Source organism: Hypanus sabinus, chromosome 1 (genome assembly GCF_030144855.1).
Source record: "Hypanus sabinus isolate sHypSab1 chromosome 1, sHypSab1.hap1, whole genome shotgun sequence".
NCBI lineage: Eukaryota > Metazoa > Chordata > Chondrichthyes > Myliobatiformes > Dasyatidae > Hypanus > Hypanus sabinus.
Window position 1 is genome coordinate 114,004,669 of NC_082706.1, and position 17,349 is coordinate 114,022,017.

Below are 17,349 nucleotides of genomic sequence, written 5' to 3' on the forward strand. Positions count from 1 at the left end.
GGTGAAAGAGATAAAGGGCTGGAGAAGGGGAAATCTGATGGGAGAAGAATAAGGCTACAGAAGAAAGGGAAGGGAGAGGAGCACCAGAGGAGGTGATGGACAGTAAGGAGATATGGTGAGAGAGGGAAAGAGGAAAGGTGAGGGATGGGTGGGGGGGCGGCATTACGAAGTTTGAGAAATCAATGTTCATGCCATCAGGTTGGAGACTATGCAGATGGAATATAAGGTGTTGCTCCTCCAATCTGAGTAGTCTATGGGCTGACATACAGGAATGACAAGTAGAATTGAAATGGGTGGCCACTTGAAGATCCTCCTTTTTCTAGCGGGTAGAGCATAGGTGCTTGGCGAAGTGGTCTCCCAAACTATGTCGGGTCTCACTGATATAGAGGAAGCCAAACTGCGAGCACTGGATACAGTAGATGATCCCAACAGATTCACAGGGAAGTGTCGCCTCAACAGGAAGGACTGTTTGGGGCCCTGAATAATAGTGAGGGAGGAGTTGCAGGGGCAAGTGTAGCGCCTTATATTCTGTCTGGGTAGCCTCCAGCCTGATGGCATGAAGATTGATTTTTTGAACTTCACCATTCCCCATCTCCTTTTCCCTCTTTCACCTTATCTCCTTGCCTGCCCATTGCCTCCCTCTGGTGCTCCTCCTCACCCCCCCCCCCTTTTCTTTTTTGCATGGCCTTCTGTCCTGTTAGACCAGTGGTCCCCACTGAGGAAACAACATAAATTAGTGATATAAAACGATGAGTCAGCTGCATCTTTCCTCATTCCCTGCCACACCCACTGTTGAACTTGAATACACGTGAGGTCATTAAGCACACAAAGTCATTACCCACGCAAGGTCATCAGTTGCCTAAATGCAGTGATACCCTAGTGCCAAGGATCACTGGTTGGCCTCGGGTAACCGACCGCCTTGCGCGGCCGGCGAGAAGTACCCGTTGCTACTGGCTTGGAGCACGGACAGATGGGCGCCACCTCTAAACCTGTTTAGCACACCGAATGTTCGTGGGGAACTGGTTGCTGAAATATTCACAGACGACCTAATTTGGGCTCAGGGTTTCGTAAGTAGCAGAGCAGCAACCTCACTACGATCTACTGAAAATCATCCTCGAGCCAAACTTCTGTCAGCTAATAGATCCTACTTACCTACAAGGAGGGCAGGTGTGCGCCCTGTTGCACTCCTTGGTCGGTCACACTGTCTGGACTATGGCATTACCTTGTCCTCTCACTGGTGTGTTGCAATGATTTTATATGTTCATACGAGGAAAATATGCGCTGTGTGTTTAATATCCAAATGTTACTTAAAATGTTATGATGCTATTGACTTATAAGTGAGTTATAATTGACTTATCACTGTATTAATATGAGGAAAATATGCGCTGTGTGTTTAATATTAAATTAATTAGATAAAACCTTTTAAAAATGAAATTGAGTGTATTAGCAACTTTAAGTGATTTATAGTTGACCTATCACCTATATTCCGGTTGTGATTAACACTCCCCGACCACCCCTCTCTCCCTCCACCCCCTGTCAGCTGGTCCGCAAGAATATTGTCAATATTAAACCGGTCTGCAGTGCAATAAAGGTTGGTGACCCCTGTGTTAAACTCTCCTTTCTCCAGCCCTGTATCTTTCACCAATCAACTTCCCAGCTCTTTACTTCATCCCTCCCTCTTCAGGTTTCACCTATCACCTTGTGTTTCTCTTTTCCCTCGCCCCACCTCTTCAGAATCAGGTTTACTATTACCAGCATGTGTTGTGAAATTTGGTAACTCAACAGCAGCAGTTCAATGCAATACATAATATAGAAGAAGAAGAAAAATAATAATAAATAAATCAATTACAGTATATGTATATTAAATAGATTAAAAAATCAAGCATAAAACAGAAATAATATACATTAAAAAATCAAGTATGTTCACAGGTTCAATCTATTTAGGAAATGGATGGCAGAGTGGAAGAAGCTGTTCCTAAATCGCTGAGTGTGTGCCTTCAGGCTTCTGTACCTCCTACCTGATGGTAACAGTGAGAAAAGGGCTGCCTTTCTGAGACACTACTCCTTGAAGATGTCCTAGGTACTTTGTAGACTAGTACCCAAGTTAGAGCCGACTAAATTTATAACTTTCTACAGCTTCTTTTGGTCCTGTGCAATAGACCCCCTCCCCATACCAGACAGTGATGCAGCCTTTCAGAATGCTCTCTACGGTACAACTATAGAGGTTTTTGAATATATTTGTTGATATGCCAAGTCTCTTCAAACTCCTAATGAAGTGTAGTCATTGTCTTGCCTTCTTTATAACTATATTGATATGTTGGGACCAGGTTAGATCCTCAGAGATCTTGATACCCAGGAACTTGAAGCTGTTCAATCTCTCCACTTCTGATCCCTCTATGAGGATTGATATGTGTTCCTTTGTCTTACCCTTCCTGAAGTCCACAATAAGCTCTTTCGTCTTACTGACGTTGACTGCCAGGTTGTTGCTGCGGCACCACTCCACTAGTTGGCATATCTCACTTCTGTACGCCCTTTTGTCACCATCTGATGAGGATGGTATTTGAGCTATGCCTAGCCCCACAGTCATGGATATAGAGAGAGTAGAGCAGTGAGCTAAGCACACACCTCTGAGGTGCATTAGTGTTGATCGTCAGTGAGGAGGAGATGTTATCACCAATCCACACAGATTGTGGTCTTCTGGTTAGGAAGTCGAGGATCCAATTGTAGAGGGAGGTACAGAGGCCCATGTTCTGCAACTTCTCTGTCAGGGTTATGGGAATGATGGTACTAAATGTTGAGCTATAGTCGATGAATAGACAATAGGTGCACGAGCAGGCCATTTGGCCCTTCGAGCCAGCACTGCCATTCACTGTGATCATGGCTGATCATCCACAGTCAGTACCCCGTTCCTGCCTTCTCCCCATATCCCTTGACTCCGCTGTCTTTTAAGAGCTCTCTCTAACTCTTTCTTGAAAGCATACAGGGAGTTGGCCTCCATTGCCTTCTGAGGCAGAGCATTTCACAGATCCACATCTCTCTGAACAGCATTCTGGCATAGGTGTTTGTGTTGTCCAGGTGGTCTAAGGCTGTGTGAAGTGCCATTGAAATTGCATATGCCATTGACCTATTGTGGCTATAGGTAAATTGCGACGGGTCCAGGTCCTTGCTGAGGCAGGAGTTCAGTCTAGTCATGACCAACCTCTCAAAGCATTTCATTGCTGCAGATGTGAGTGCGACCGGGCAATAGTCATTAAGCCAGCTCATGTTATTCTTCTTAGGTACTGGTATAATTGTTGCCTACTTCTCAGCTTTTAAACCTATTCCTCCGCCTTTTTTCCTCCAGTCCTGCCAAACGGTTTCTGCCGGAAACGTTAGTGTTGATGGTGGAGGAAGGAAAGCCCTTTTCTTTAAAGGAGAAGGTCATCTCATGAGTTCTGGAATGAAAAGCCTCATCCTAAGAGCAGATGCAGTGGAGACAGAGTAATTGAGACAAGGGGATGGCATTTTGCAAGAGACAGGGTGGGAAGAGGTAGTGGATTTATAAAATATATCAGTGGATAAACTGTCTCCAGTGATAGAGACAGAGAACAAGTGAGGGGGGGGGGGAGGTGTCAGAAATGGGCCAAGTATACTTGAAGCAGGGTAGAAGTTGGAGGCAAAGTTGATGAAGTCGACAAGCTGGGCAAGAGTGCGGAAGCTGTACCAATGCAGTCGTTGATGTAGTGTAGGAAAAGTTGTGGAGTGATACTGGTGTAGGCTTGGAACATAGACTGTTCCATGCAGCCAACAAAAAGGCAAGTATATGTATTTGGGACCCATGTGAGTGCCCATGGCTACACCTTTTGTTTGAGGGAAGTGAGGAGCCAAAGGTGAAACTGAATCAGGAGCAGTTCTGCCAGACAGAGGAGAGTGGTGTTGAAGGGGAACCAGCTGTGTCTAGTGTCCAGAAAGAAGCAGGGCTTTGAGGTCTTCCTGATGGGGGATCCATTTGGACTTTGTACTTCCAAATTTGTTTCACCATTTTGGTTTCTAATATCCCCTATTTCTTCTTTCCCCTTGCATTTGTTAAAAAATAAATTAGTGTTTTCTACCAGCCCATATTTTTTGTGAACTTGCTTTACCTTTGAAGTCCTGCTTGGTACTTCTAGCCACCTTTGAGCAGTATTGAGCTTCCTGTATCAATCTCAAAATGTATTTAATTTTTCACTATATTCTTCAAAATCCATGAGAAGTTATAATTTTGACTTCCCAATTTGTGAATTTTCTGTGGTGGACATGTACTGTGATTCAACTGGGTCCTATAAATCACATAACTAGGGGTGTAGATAGGGCTTTAGACTAAATAAAAAAAGTATGGAGAAGTATGGATAACATAAATGAGAAGAGTCCAAGAGAGGTTACTTACATCTCCAGAATAAAAAAAAAGAAAAATATATAAAGAAATATAATTTAACTTTTTAACTTCAAGCAACTTGGAGATATATTTGAGGAGTGGTGAAAACAGGACTGAAAGTATTGAATTTGAATGCAACCAGTTTATGAAACAAGGTGTATAAGCTCATAGTGCAGTTGGAAATTGACAGGTACGACGATGTGGGCATCAGAGATGTGGCTGAAAGAAGATCACAGCTGGCAGCTAAAAGTCAGAAGATGCAGAATTTTTGTGGGTAGAATCGAGAAACTTCAAGGGTAAAAAGTAACCTGATAGACATATTCAGACTTCCAAATAAGATGTAAAGTTTAAATTACGTTAAGGCATGTAAGAAAAGCAATAGTATGGGTTTATGGACAACTTCAGTATGCAGTTAAACTGGGAAAATCAGGTTGGCACCGGATCCCAAGAGAAGTAATTTGTAGAATACCTATGAGTTGGCTTTTTTGAGCAGCTTGTAATCAAGCTCACTTGGGTAAAGGCAATTCTGGCTTTGGTGTTGTGCAGTGAACCAAGTTGAGCATAAGGTAAAGGAACCCTGAGGACACAATGATCTTAATATATAATTCACTCTGCAATTTGAAAAGGAGAAGCTCAAATGCAATGTGTCAGTATTAGATTTGGATAAAAGTAGCTTCAGAGGCACAAGAGAGTAGATGGCTAACATTGGTTGGAAAAGGACTCTAGCAGAGATGATGGCAGAGCAGGAATGGAAGCATTCCTGGGAATAATTCAGAAGATCGTCATCATTTCATCCCAAATAAACAGCATTCTAAATGATAGTATAAAAGCATAAGAGGGGGAATACAGGATGAAAATATAGCTGGGTGGTTTAGTAAGTTTGCAGATGATTTGAAGATTGGTGGTGTTATGGATAGTTTAAAAGATTGGCAAATAATACATCAGAATAAACATTTAACGTTTCAGGCTGTGATGAAAGATCTCTGCCCGAAATGTTGATTATTTATTCCCATCCATAGATGCTGTTTGACCTGCTGAGCTCCTTCAGCACTATGTTTCCAGCATCTGCAGTCTAAAAAATGCATCAGGTTATATAGATCAGTTACAGATCTGGCAGAGAAATGGCAGGTGGAGTTTAACCCGGCCATATGTGAAATGTTGCACCTTGGTTGGTCACATGTAAACAGAAAGTACACTGTTAAGGGAAGACTCTTAAGTGTTGATGAGCAGAGAGATCTTGGGGTCCAAGTTCTTATTCCCTGAAAGTGGCTACACAGGTTGGTAAGAAGACATAGGGTATGCTTGCATGCATTTATTAGTTGAGGCATTGAGTTCAAAAGTCAGGAATTATGTTGCAGCCATATGGAACACTAGTTAGGTAGACCTCATCTGGAGTATTGCGTACAGTTCTAGTCACCTCATTATAGGAAAGATGTCGAGGCTTCGGGAGGGTATGGGCAAGGTTTACCAGGTTTAGAGGGCATGTGCTGTAATGAGACATTGGACAAACTTGGGTTGTTTACGCTGGAATGGTGGAAGCTGAGGGGGAGATCTGATAGAGGTTTATAAGATTATAAGAGACATAGGAGTTGACAGGCAGTAACTTTCTCCCAGGATTACAATGTATAATACCAGATGACATGTAATGTGAGTGGGGGTAATTTCAAAGGAGATGTGAGGGGCAAGTTTTTTACACAGTGGTGGGTGCCTGGAATGCACTGCCTAGAGTGAGGCTGGAGGCAGATGCGTAGGGACTTTTAAGAGACATTTACATAGGAACATGAATGTGCGGAAAATGGAAGGATATGGACATTGCGTAGGCAGAACAGATTAATTTAGTTGGCTATTTGATTATTTAATTGGTTCAGTACATTATTGAAAACCAAAGGGCCTGTTTCTGTGCTGTACTGTTCTATGTTCCAGTATTGCAAAATCCAGTGGAAAGCTAGAGGATTGGGAGGCTTTTTTAAAAACCAACAAAAGAATTAAAAAAGGCAATAAGAAGCAAAAAGATGAAATATGAAGATAAGCTAGCTGATTTTTAGTTTTAGAAAGAGGACACCTGAAGTTTTTAGATAGATATAGTGTAAAACAGGTGCAAAAGTGGACATTAGACTACTGGAAGCTGACACTGGAGAAATAGTAATGGAGGACAAAGTAATAGCAAAGTCCAAAGTACATATATTATCTAAGTATGTATACATTATGCAGCCTTGAGATTCGTCTCCTTACAGGTACCCACAAAACAAAAAAACCCAAAAGAACCCATTTTTAAAAAGACCAACAAATGTCAAATGCAGAGAAAAAAGAAAAATGCAAATCGTGCAAACAATAAAAGGAAGCAACAGCATTCAGAATGAAAATGAGTCCATAGACACAAAGCCCAGAGCAGGCCCACAGCCTCAGGTTTGGTGCAACAAAGAGCAGAGCCTGCTTTTTCAATCCATCTTGCCCAGCATTTGTTAATCATCCAAACATCGGGTCATTCCTCGCTCTAAGACCCGGGCCCTTGTGCTTTGATAGACTCTGGGCTTAGACCTGCCACCATGTTTTGGCCCGCATCTGACTTTTTCAAATCAGCGTGGTGGTTGGATCAATCAAATTTTGCTCTGGGTTTAGGTGGATGGGCTCAGAAACTCCTCTGCTCTGACTTTTCTCATCTTCACACACCCTGACTCTGTCTCAACCTCACAGATGAAGAACTTTGTGGTGGAAAACAATAGCAGCATGCCCAAAATTTGAGAGTGTCAGGAGACAGAATTGAGTGTAGTCACTGTTACTGGGGAGAAGGAGACTGGGAAGTTGAAAGGTCTGAATGTAGATAAATCACCTGTACCAGATGGACTACACCCCAGTATTCTGAAAAGAGATTGTGGAGACCTTGAGTGATCTTTTAAGAAACATTAGATTCAGAAATGGATGCAGTAAAGTTTGAATCAGGCAAAAATAAATGTGCTCATTTCTGGCTGACTCTATTAAATATTTAAGGGTTTGTGACAAGGAAGTCTGAATTAAACTTATTACAGTTTGAGTTGTTGGCAAATGACTAATTTAGTTGTTTGGCCCCTGGTGCCATTTAATAAGATCATGGATGTTATTGTACCTTCGTGGCACTTCCTTGCATTAAGCCATATCTCTTAATTTCTGCAAGTCTATTATTCTTGTATTGATCTACTCTGCATCTAAGCCTCACCACCCTCCTAGGTAGTGAATAACAGATTCACAATATTCTGGTTGAATAAATCTCTCTTCATCTCTTTTGAGTGGCTAATCCTGTATTTTGAGGGTGTGACCCATGGTTCTAAACACAACTACTGAGAGGACTTATTGGTTATGCATGATTAGCGTGGCCTTCAGTTTCTTCTGGTACCTTCCAGAGTGCTTCAGGGGAAGGGGAGGATTATCCAGTTGGCTATTTTTTTACATCAGCCAGGTAGTACATTGATTGTTTACTAGAGTGAGTACTGATATGAAATTCCCTCTGAAAATATGTTTTAAATTTCTGGTCCCTTGAATGCAGAATGTTTTGAGGCAGTGATATTATTATATGATAGAATTCCATAGATGCTGCCTGGCCTGCTGAGTTCCTCCAGCATTGTGTGTGTGCGTGTTGCTTGGATTTCCAGCATCTGCAGATTTTCTCTCGTTTGTGATAAAATTCTCCCTGCAGTTTAGAGAGAGAAGTTAAGATCAGATGTGTCAGTATTACAGTGGAGTAAAGCGAACTGCATGGGCATGAGAAAGGAGCTGGCCAAAGTTGATTGAAAGAGGATACGAGCAGTGGTTAACAGTAATGGTTTGATTCCACTGGATTTCAGTTGTTTTACAACTCAAAAAAAGTGTTCCTGGAAGCAGCCAGTAACCCTGCTGTGTTGAGACTTGGAACTGGCAAATTATGTCTGCTCAATGACAGATCTTCAAAATGTGCTGACACCTCTGAGGAACCTGAAATCTAAATGTTAGATGATTCAGAGGAGTTGAACCATATAACAAACTCTTCTCTTTAATTTGTTTTGTTTTGTTTTACATTCCATAGAGTTTAAGGTAGCATTTGACACTCCCATTTCAATTTCTGAAGTGCTTGTGCAAGATGGTGTCTGGACTTTGGGACTGAATAAGGGTCCTGACCCACAAGATTAAGCAAATGGGTAAAGGTTTGCAATTGAAGGAAAATGCAAGTTAATGTGAGATTGCTTTGGTAAGAAGAATTAAAAAAATATATCATTCAAGTGAAGAAAGATCACCTACCAAAAGCTGGTATGCAGAAGGATGTGGATATTCATGAACATAAAATGCAAATATATAATATGGAAAAAAATTGAGAAGGATAATAGAGCGTTGGTCTTTAGTGCCAAGGGGGTTCACAGTATAAGATATACTGAAGTTTGGTTCCCACTTTACAGGGCATGAATGCAACCATTCCTACAAAATAGTATGCAGCTTTGATTCTTTTATGTAATCAATGTACTTGTACTAGAGGGACTTTTTCTAGCTTGATTCCTGTGATGAAAGGAGTGTTGTATTAGAATATGAGTAGAAACCTTTCCTTAAGAGGATTATGTACTTTCTGCCTTAAAGACTTCTAGATATTACTTAAGGGCCATATTTGTAGCTTATCGATGTGAAGAGATTCACAGAAATCAGGTACGAGATGGTCCTGAAGTCCTGATCAAAGCACCTTTGATCTTATTGATTGGCCCAGCAGACTTAAGGGCCACATAACCTTTTTCTGCTCTTATTATTTCTTAGGTTCTTAATACTACCAGTCTTTAGCAATCTGTTTCTTACTATTTTATCTGATCTAATATATCACTTGGGGTGCAACAAAAAATACTGGGCTCAAGTAGACTTTCCTAGCAAAGTGAATCACCATACGTTTTTCCATATTATGTTTCCACCTGCCGTATGGTTATCATGAATTACCCTATCCCTATTCCTCCATACTTGAAGTTTTTTTTGCATTCTTTTCACAACTCAGATTGCTGTTCATCTTTTTAGCTTCAACTAATTTGGATATATTTTACTTAGTTTCCGCCATCAAATCTTTGCTACAGTGATTTCAGGGCCTCAGCATCAGTCACTTGTCATGTAACATAATAGTGATCTGTTATATAAATTAACCAATCTTTAATGCATTTTGTTACATTTTCCCAATCCACGTGCTGTAATCTTAATTTTTTGTGTGGCTCTTTATTAAAACAAGAACACTAGGTCATGGTCTAATTTGTAAATACCATAATCCAGGATGGCAATACCTTGCAAATATTCTTGAATTTGATTTTACTTCCGTGCTGAATAATGCAACATTAGGGTGCTACGATTGGCTTCAATGGTGATTGTCTTAGAAAAATAGTACCCAAGGTTCACAGTCCTGATAAATAATTTATCAATGTGTGAGAGTGAAAATATCTGGACATGGTTAAAAATGCCAACTCAGATGCATAACATTACATCCTCCATTTTAAAAATTGGAGGTATGTAATAGCATTTGGTCTTACAAATTGAATCATGTTTGCTTTACTATTTATCTAATCCAAAAATAATTATTTTTTCTACTATAAAAAGACAATTTTTCACATTTAACCCAAAATATAATTTGAAAATGTTTCCATAATTTAATGTTAGTGTTAATGTTAATGCATAGTTAAGATTAATCCAGTTTGTACTATTGGCATACAACTTCAAGTCAAGTCAAGTCAACTTTTATTGTCATTTTGACCATAACTGCTGGTACAGTGCATAGTAAAAATGAGACAACGTTTTTCAGGACAATTGTTTACATGACACAGTACAAAAAACTGGACTGAACTATGTAATTAAAAAAACACAGAGAAAGCTATACTAGACTACAGACCTACACTGGACTGCATAAAGTGCACAAAAACAGTACCGCAACTTAAATTGATTTTCCTTTTAATATGCCTAGTTTAACTTGAATTGGTGCTTTAAGAATGAAGCTATCACAAATAACGTCATAAGATGTGGTATTATTGTTGCTATTCCGAGAAGATTATCACATAGTTAATTGTTGCCTTTAATTTTTTTTACAGCTGTTGCCCTCTCTTACCTCTGACCAGCTGAAGGCTGAAGTGAGCAGTGATGAATCCTGTCCTCTGAATCAAAAAAGAGATCCACTCTCTTCAACTCCATCTGTGGTTAAACTCCAAACAGGGAAGACAAAGGCCGAGAATCCATCCTGGAACATAAAGGCTTCAGATCCTTCTCCTATCCCAACTGTACCTCAGGGCAAGGAGTTCCACAATATACAATTTCCTCAGACATTACCCCCACCTCCACCTTCAGATATCCCTCAGACTGGTTAGTGCGTTGCTTAGTGAGTCTTGCCTAGAGGGGTTTTAAAACAAAGCTATTTAGCTTCTAGTTGTGGCTGTCAATTGTGTTGAAAGAATTTTGAAGATTTTGTTGTCTTTCTTTGAAAACCACATGTAAACTGGTATTTTCAGGTATGTCAGCATGTTTAGTTATGTAAAGCTTTTCCTTTAACTTTTTCCGTAACTTTAAGTGATGTGATGCATGCTAGTTCCTCCACTTTACTGCTCATGGGTTGGACTGCACCATAGCTGCTGAGATCATGGTTCCTACTTAGGCTGAAAAATGCATATAAATCTGCACAGCTGATGAAAATAGAAGCTTGACTTTAATTTCTTGATTGGTCCGCATTTGCTCATGAAGGAAACAAGTCAGATTTCTTAACTCAGGATTGCATATCATCCTTGATATAAAACAGTGATTTTGTTTTTCAAAGAACTTTCTACTAATGTTAGTTTTATTTACTTAGTCAGTCTGACAGAACCAGCCAATGGGTCACCCTAATGTGTTTCTTTTATAAGTTTCTTTATAAACACCAGGGGATCGAAAAGAGTACAGCACAACTATTCCATTCACTATTGTATAATATTATCAAAAGCTGACACTAAAATAAGCTACCGTAATGAAAGAATATGAGTAACTAAAGCCATTTCAAAAAAATGGTTAATTGAGCGTCCCTTCTCAGTCCTGTAGCTTATCCATCTAGTTAGAAAATTCCAAGTGGCATTGTTTGCAATTAGCATATTCTACAGGGAATTATGGTTCCACTGACCTTTCCATCCAGTAGTATGACAGGATAGATAGATTTAACTGCCAAACAGCAGCATGCTCTAGGGTCCAAGTAAAAGTAACTTAACATGTTTCAGCCTGTCGTACTTAAGAAGTAAATATCTGAGTTCCATTCGATGTAGTGTTTATCTGACAGGTATTTCCCAAACCAAATACAAGTGCATAGGGTGACCAAGTTGCACATGCGTTACTCAATCAAACCCGTTATATTTTGGGAAAAAATATTGTATCATTTGGAACACTGACACATGATTTGATCATCTGTGGTTCCTATTCTGTAAGAAAATTTGCCTTTAAAATTTTATATCTTGAATATATATTTTTTTAATGAAATGACAGATGGGAGGAATGCATCAGTTCTTGGCAATGGGGTCAGTTGTTGCTGAAGTTTGAATGGCATCAGATTGGCAATTTGTTGAGTAAAATAGTGCTCAGTGGCATAGCTGCATTGGAGCTCCAAATGGTAGTATTTTTTGAGTGTCAGTAGGACACCATCTCATTAGGAGCTCCTGACTGTAAGTTGAAATAGGCTTGTTGTGTGATCATGTATGACATAAAAACATTGGTGGTTCAGAGAACTTTCCAGATGATGAGTCTATAGACTCAACTTCTAGATGAATTTGAAAGTTTGCAATCTGTTCAGTGGACAAGTGGCAATATCTGGCTTTATGTACTGTACTTGCAGTCATCTCCAAGATGGTAAGAGCAGAGAGCATGGCTCTAGCTCACTTTTTTTATATGTACTGTGGATGGACTTTTTTTCAGCCAATTAAGAAAGTGTTAATCAAAAGTCTGGAATAAGATTTAGACTCTAAAAATACTTGAACAGAAAGTCTGTTGATTTGATAAATAAACAGGAATACCACCTGCATAATTCTAGAACTGTCTTAATTACATCTCTGTACATCAGTCAGTATCCCTTGGCTGTTAAATCAGTAAATAGTTTTTAAAAATCTTACTATAACTAAAATAGCCAGTATTTTTCTTCTTGCTATTATTTCTCTCATCTTCCTCCTTCCAAAGGAGCCACCCATCACATAGTGATTTTCAATACTGAAAATGGAAAAGCTGTCAGAAAATCATAGGATGGCTCAGAGTGAGCTAGAAGAATACTTACCCAAATCATGAGGTTGAGTGGCATTAATGATAAGAATCAGGCTTGATGTTTTAAATTATTGCTTCTTTCACTGTTTTAATGGAATTTCCGTTTGTGTATTACTCAATTTTAACTAAATCCCTCTTTTATTTAGAACTTTAATATGTTTCCATGTTCCTTTTAGTTTCTTCAGCTTCGATGCCTAACACTATTTCTAGGCTTTGAGGACAGGCAGGTGATCTTTTCAAAGTACTCTCATTATTGTTATTGAGTACTTGACAATTGGATGTGGTCAAAATTGTGTGTAATTTGCTCACTTCTCTTAAAGCTACTAAGCTAAAATTATGCACTCCACTACTGTAACATTTTAGTTGATATTGTTGGGGTAAATTGAAAGTAGAGAAAAAGAGAAATAATAGAATTAGATTAACTTTTGATTGAAAGATTATTTGTGACCAAAGGTTGTTTAGTTTTATTTTCTTTTTCTATGTGGGAGCTAAAGATAAGCCATTTTCCTTTCTTGGGAAGAAAATATAAAATTCCTAGTAAGAACCCTGATCTGAAGCCTACGATTGGTGTAACTGCCTTGTAACTCACTCAGTGCCATTGGTGCTTACTTCAATTGAATGTACTCTTCTGATTGTTGTTGAGCAATGTTATAAGTCGTGCCATTTGATGTCGGTGCGTGAAGGCTATAAGTCGCATGATGTCTTTGACGTCAAGTAAGTGTAAGCTATCGATCGTGTTAGTGGCAAAAGAGGAGGTTGTTTTGTCAAGAAATTTATGCAATGTGTTGTACATCTTTTTTAAAGCAATTAAAAAAAATCCATCACGAGGTAGTGTTTCATTTCACTGAAAGGAAACGGCTGGATATGTGCTTCGGGACCAAGTGTGTATACAGTAGTGCAGGGAGCCTTGTTGCCAACTACACTACCTCATGAAGAATTTTTTTTTAGAAAACTTTAATTACTTATTCTGCTACACTTTTTTTGTAAAAGAGGAAAATACTGTCTTGCTAAACAAAGGAAACAAATAAAAGTTATGACTTTGTTGGATTGCAGAACCCGTGCTGTTTGTCTTTTTTGTTTAAAGCTTGAGGTCCTCATTATATATCTGAAAACAACACAAATACATCACATGTTGGATGGTATCCACCTATTATATATATATATATAGATATATATATGTGGGATTAAATTCTGGCAGTCAAAAGGATGGCTTCAACATCAGGGTTCTTGTTCTCCCCGGTGCAAAGTTTTTTTTTACCCCTCTATCTTCCAAATGTATTAGTGTGATATAGCTGGAAATTCAAAAATAAACAAATTAACAGATTTTGTAGGTTGGACCAGGAGTTTGAGCTATGGAACTAGACCCCTCTGTTGGAGATGGGAGTAATAAGTGCCAGTTTTCTCTGGGTGCTCCAGTTTCTTCCCACAATTCAAAGATGTGCCGGTTAGTAAGCTAATTGTAAATTGTCCTGTAATTAAGCTAGGGTTAAGTCAGGGGTTGCTGAGTGGCGAGGCTGGAAAATCCTATTCTGCACTGTATCCAAGTAATTAAATTAAATACATAAATGAAAATACAATAGTTTCCATACTGAGGACTTGGTCTAATTGACTCATTTATTTCAATTATTATGACATATTGTAATTAAAACTTTCTCTTCCAGTCACTGGTGTCATCAAAGCCTAGAGTTTTCTTTAAGTCAGGTAGCAACACTTGACATCCTTATTGTTAATGTTAGGGTCAGCAATAAAGTACAAGCAGTCAGTGATCAAACTTAGCCACAAAAGCATAAAAGAAATCAATAATTGGATTTTTGATTTTTATTTTTGAACAAAACCTTGTTATAAGTAATTAGCACAGGTAGACCTCCATGATTAAATGTTTGCATTGTGCACACAACATCCAGGAGTTGTAACTTACATGATTTTCCCTTTCCCTATTGCATCACTTGCATAATGAGCTTGAATACCACAGTAGGGATTGGGGATCAAAGTACTACACATTACTGAATGGCTGTAATAGACAATGGGCATCTAGTTTATGCAATCTCTAAACTGTAACTTGTAAACCTTTCTCGAGCTTTAAGTTCACTTTGTGTCTATTTATGCATGTAAACTTAAAAAAAAATCTCTACCTAACTGGCGTGGCTGAAATTTCTGATGTTAATTTCTAATTTTGCAACATGAAGATGATATCCATGTTTATGACATAACTAGTTCCTTTAATAGAACCATATGACAGCAATTATACTGTACAATTTTTCTAAGTGTCAAATTGCAGCATGGCTCCCAACAATTAACTTTAATATATAGATTACTCAATCTACAATATTTTCCCTTTGAATGAATGATATGCTGTATTTGAACAAAACTGTACTTTTTCCAAAAAGGACAACTAGCTGGCGATCCATTTTGTTTCTCTTACTGAAAAAGGGTCATGAATATTTCAAAGCTTTTATCATTTTTCTTAAGATTGAAAGCTGGGGTTGTTATCTAGGACAGTACCATTGAAATAAAAGGAAAACAGGAATTGATTTGTAAGATTTCAAGCTTTGTTTTAAATAAGAGAGACGGAAATGCTGAATTAGGCTATTTAAGTATGTTCATTGGTGATGCAAAGGCGAATGAAGGAAAATGCAGAGGAATGGTCACCATGACATCCAGCAAGATGTTTATAATTGAAAATGAATGATGAAAACTAGAGTTTAATGAATAATCACCTCCAATTGAGTCCTCGTGATTAGGAGGGAATTACCTGCCAGCAGAAGTGATGGATGCTAGTTTGATTTCAACATTTAAAAGACATTTGGATAGGTACATGAATGGGAGGGGTATGGAGGGCTACGATCTGGGTGCAGGTCAATGGGACTAGGCAGCATAATAGTTCAGCATGGACTAGATGGGCAAAGGACCTGTTTCTGTGCTATAGTTATCTATGACTACAATAAAAGCTGTTTAGTGTGAGTTATGAGAAGGATGTGTTTAAACCTGGATAAGAAAATCTTGTGGACAGCTTTCATGCTGGAGATGTACCATTTGATGGCAGAGGGATTAATTTAACACATAGTGGAGTGTAGTAGTAGGGTGTTTTCTGGTTGCAACATCCATGGTCAATTGGCTTAATGCTAAGTAACATGACAAGCACATCAGGGCTTAAAAACCAAGGCAAATTTGACAAGCTGAAGAAAAGCATACGGATCAAAATGTAAAATTAGTAGTGTTTACAAAATTAACAGATTAATTGATGAAGTGAACCTGTAGTATTTTAAATAGTAAGGCAAAGCAATATGTACTCAAACCTGCAAAAGCTAAAAATAGGACAGGAAATGCTTTACAGGAACATACAAAATGGATTCCATGAAAAGCTGAGAGATTAAAGGCTCTGAAGCTTTGTAAGTCATAGCTGGAAGCTGACGTAAGAGGATATTTTGTGGTTATATGGTCATCATTAATGATAACTACTTTGTGATTTGGTCACAGCAGTGATATACATCTGTAAAAAATATATATATACCAAGATGTTACAAGCATGCAATGCCGCAAGGTCTGTTTGGAAATTTTCCTTTCCTGAATAGTTTCAGGGTAGCATGGACTAGTAAAGCTGAGATGGAAAACAAACGAATGTAGAAACAAATCATACACATGGGAAAGGAAGCTGACTGATTAAAAAGAACAGAGAAATATTGAAATTTGATATGGTCAGGAAAAGGTTAGGTGAATTTGGGGAATGATTTTGGCTCAGGAGTGAAAACAAGTAAGTCAGTTTATGGGTAAATAGAAATAAACTCAAATTGTAGCTGGTTTTTCAATGATGAAACAAAATATATATCCATGAAAACAAATATTCTTAATGATGCATACAATTGTTTTATATCTTCCGTACAGTTTCTATTTTGATGATGAAAGGACTCTTAAATTCAATTTTTTCCATACCCCTCCCATCCATTTACTTATCTAAAGTTCTCTTAAATGTTGAAATTATTTCAGCTGCAAGCTTGTTTCACACTCTCTCTGCCCTCTAAGTGAAGAAGTTCCTCTCATGTTCCCCTTAAATATTTCACCTTTCACGTATAACTTGTAGTCTCACTAAACCTCAGTGGAAAAAGCCTTGCATTTACCCTTTAATACAGCTCATAAATTTGTATACTTCTACTAATTCCCCTTATTCTCCTAATCTCCAGGGAATAAAATGCTAACCTATTCAACTTTTCTCGATAACTCAGGTCCTCAAGTTCCAGCAATATTTTTGTAAATTTTCTTGGTATTCTGTCAATCTTACTGATATCTATCCAGTAGGTAGGTGACCAGAACTGCACACAATACTCCAAGTTATGCGTCACCAATTTCTTTTACAACTTCAATATAACATTCAAGCTCAGTACTTTGATTTATGAAAGCCAGTGTGCCAAAAGCTCTCTACAACCTTATCTACCTATGGTGCCATTTCTATGGTATTATAGATATGTATTCCCAGATCCCTCTGTTTTACTGCTCTCCTCAGTGCACTGCTTTTCACCATGTAACTCTAACCCTGGTTTGTCCTCCCAAAGTGCATCACCTCACAGTTGGCTGCATTAAATTCCACCTGCCATTTGTCTGTCCATTTTTCCAGTTTGTGCGGATCAACATTCCTAGCTTTGATATCAAGCTTTGATAGTCTTCCTTGCTGTGTCTGATGCTATTTGCAAATTTGCTGATCCAGTTTACCATATTTTCATCTATTTCATTGATACTGA

At 38.6% G+C, this 17,349-nt stretch overlaps 1 protein-coding gene across 8 annotated transcripts in view; it reads left to right on the top strand.

Moving 5' to 3' along the window:
* Positions 1 to 17,349, top strand: part of phf20l1 (PHD finger protein 20 like 1) — a 106,825-nt gene that overhangs the window by 51,871 nt on the left and 37,605 nt on the right. For 7 of the 8 annotated variants that reach the window (XM_059974739.1, XM_059974720.1, XM_059974765.1 and 4 more), the window contains 2 exons: positions 1,541 to 1,591; positions 10,444 to 10,711. In XM_059974739.1, the coding sequence (XP_059830722.1) occupies positions 1,541 to 1,591; positions 10,444 to 10,711 (319 nt within the window). The remainder of the gene's footprint in view (positions 1 to 1,540; positions 1,592 to 10,443; positions 10,712 to 17,349) is intronic. The other variant, XM_059974749.1, reaches the window with a different exon arrangement.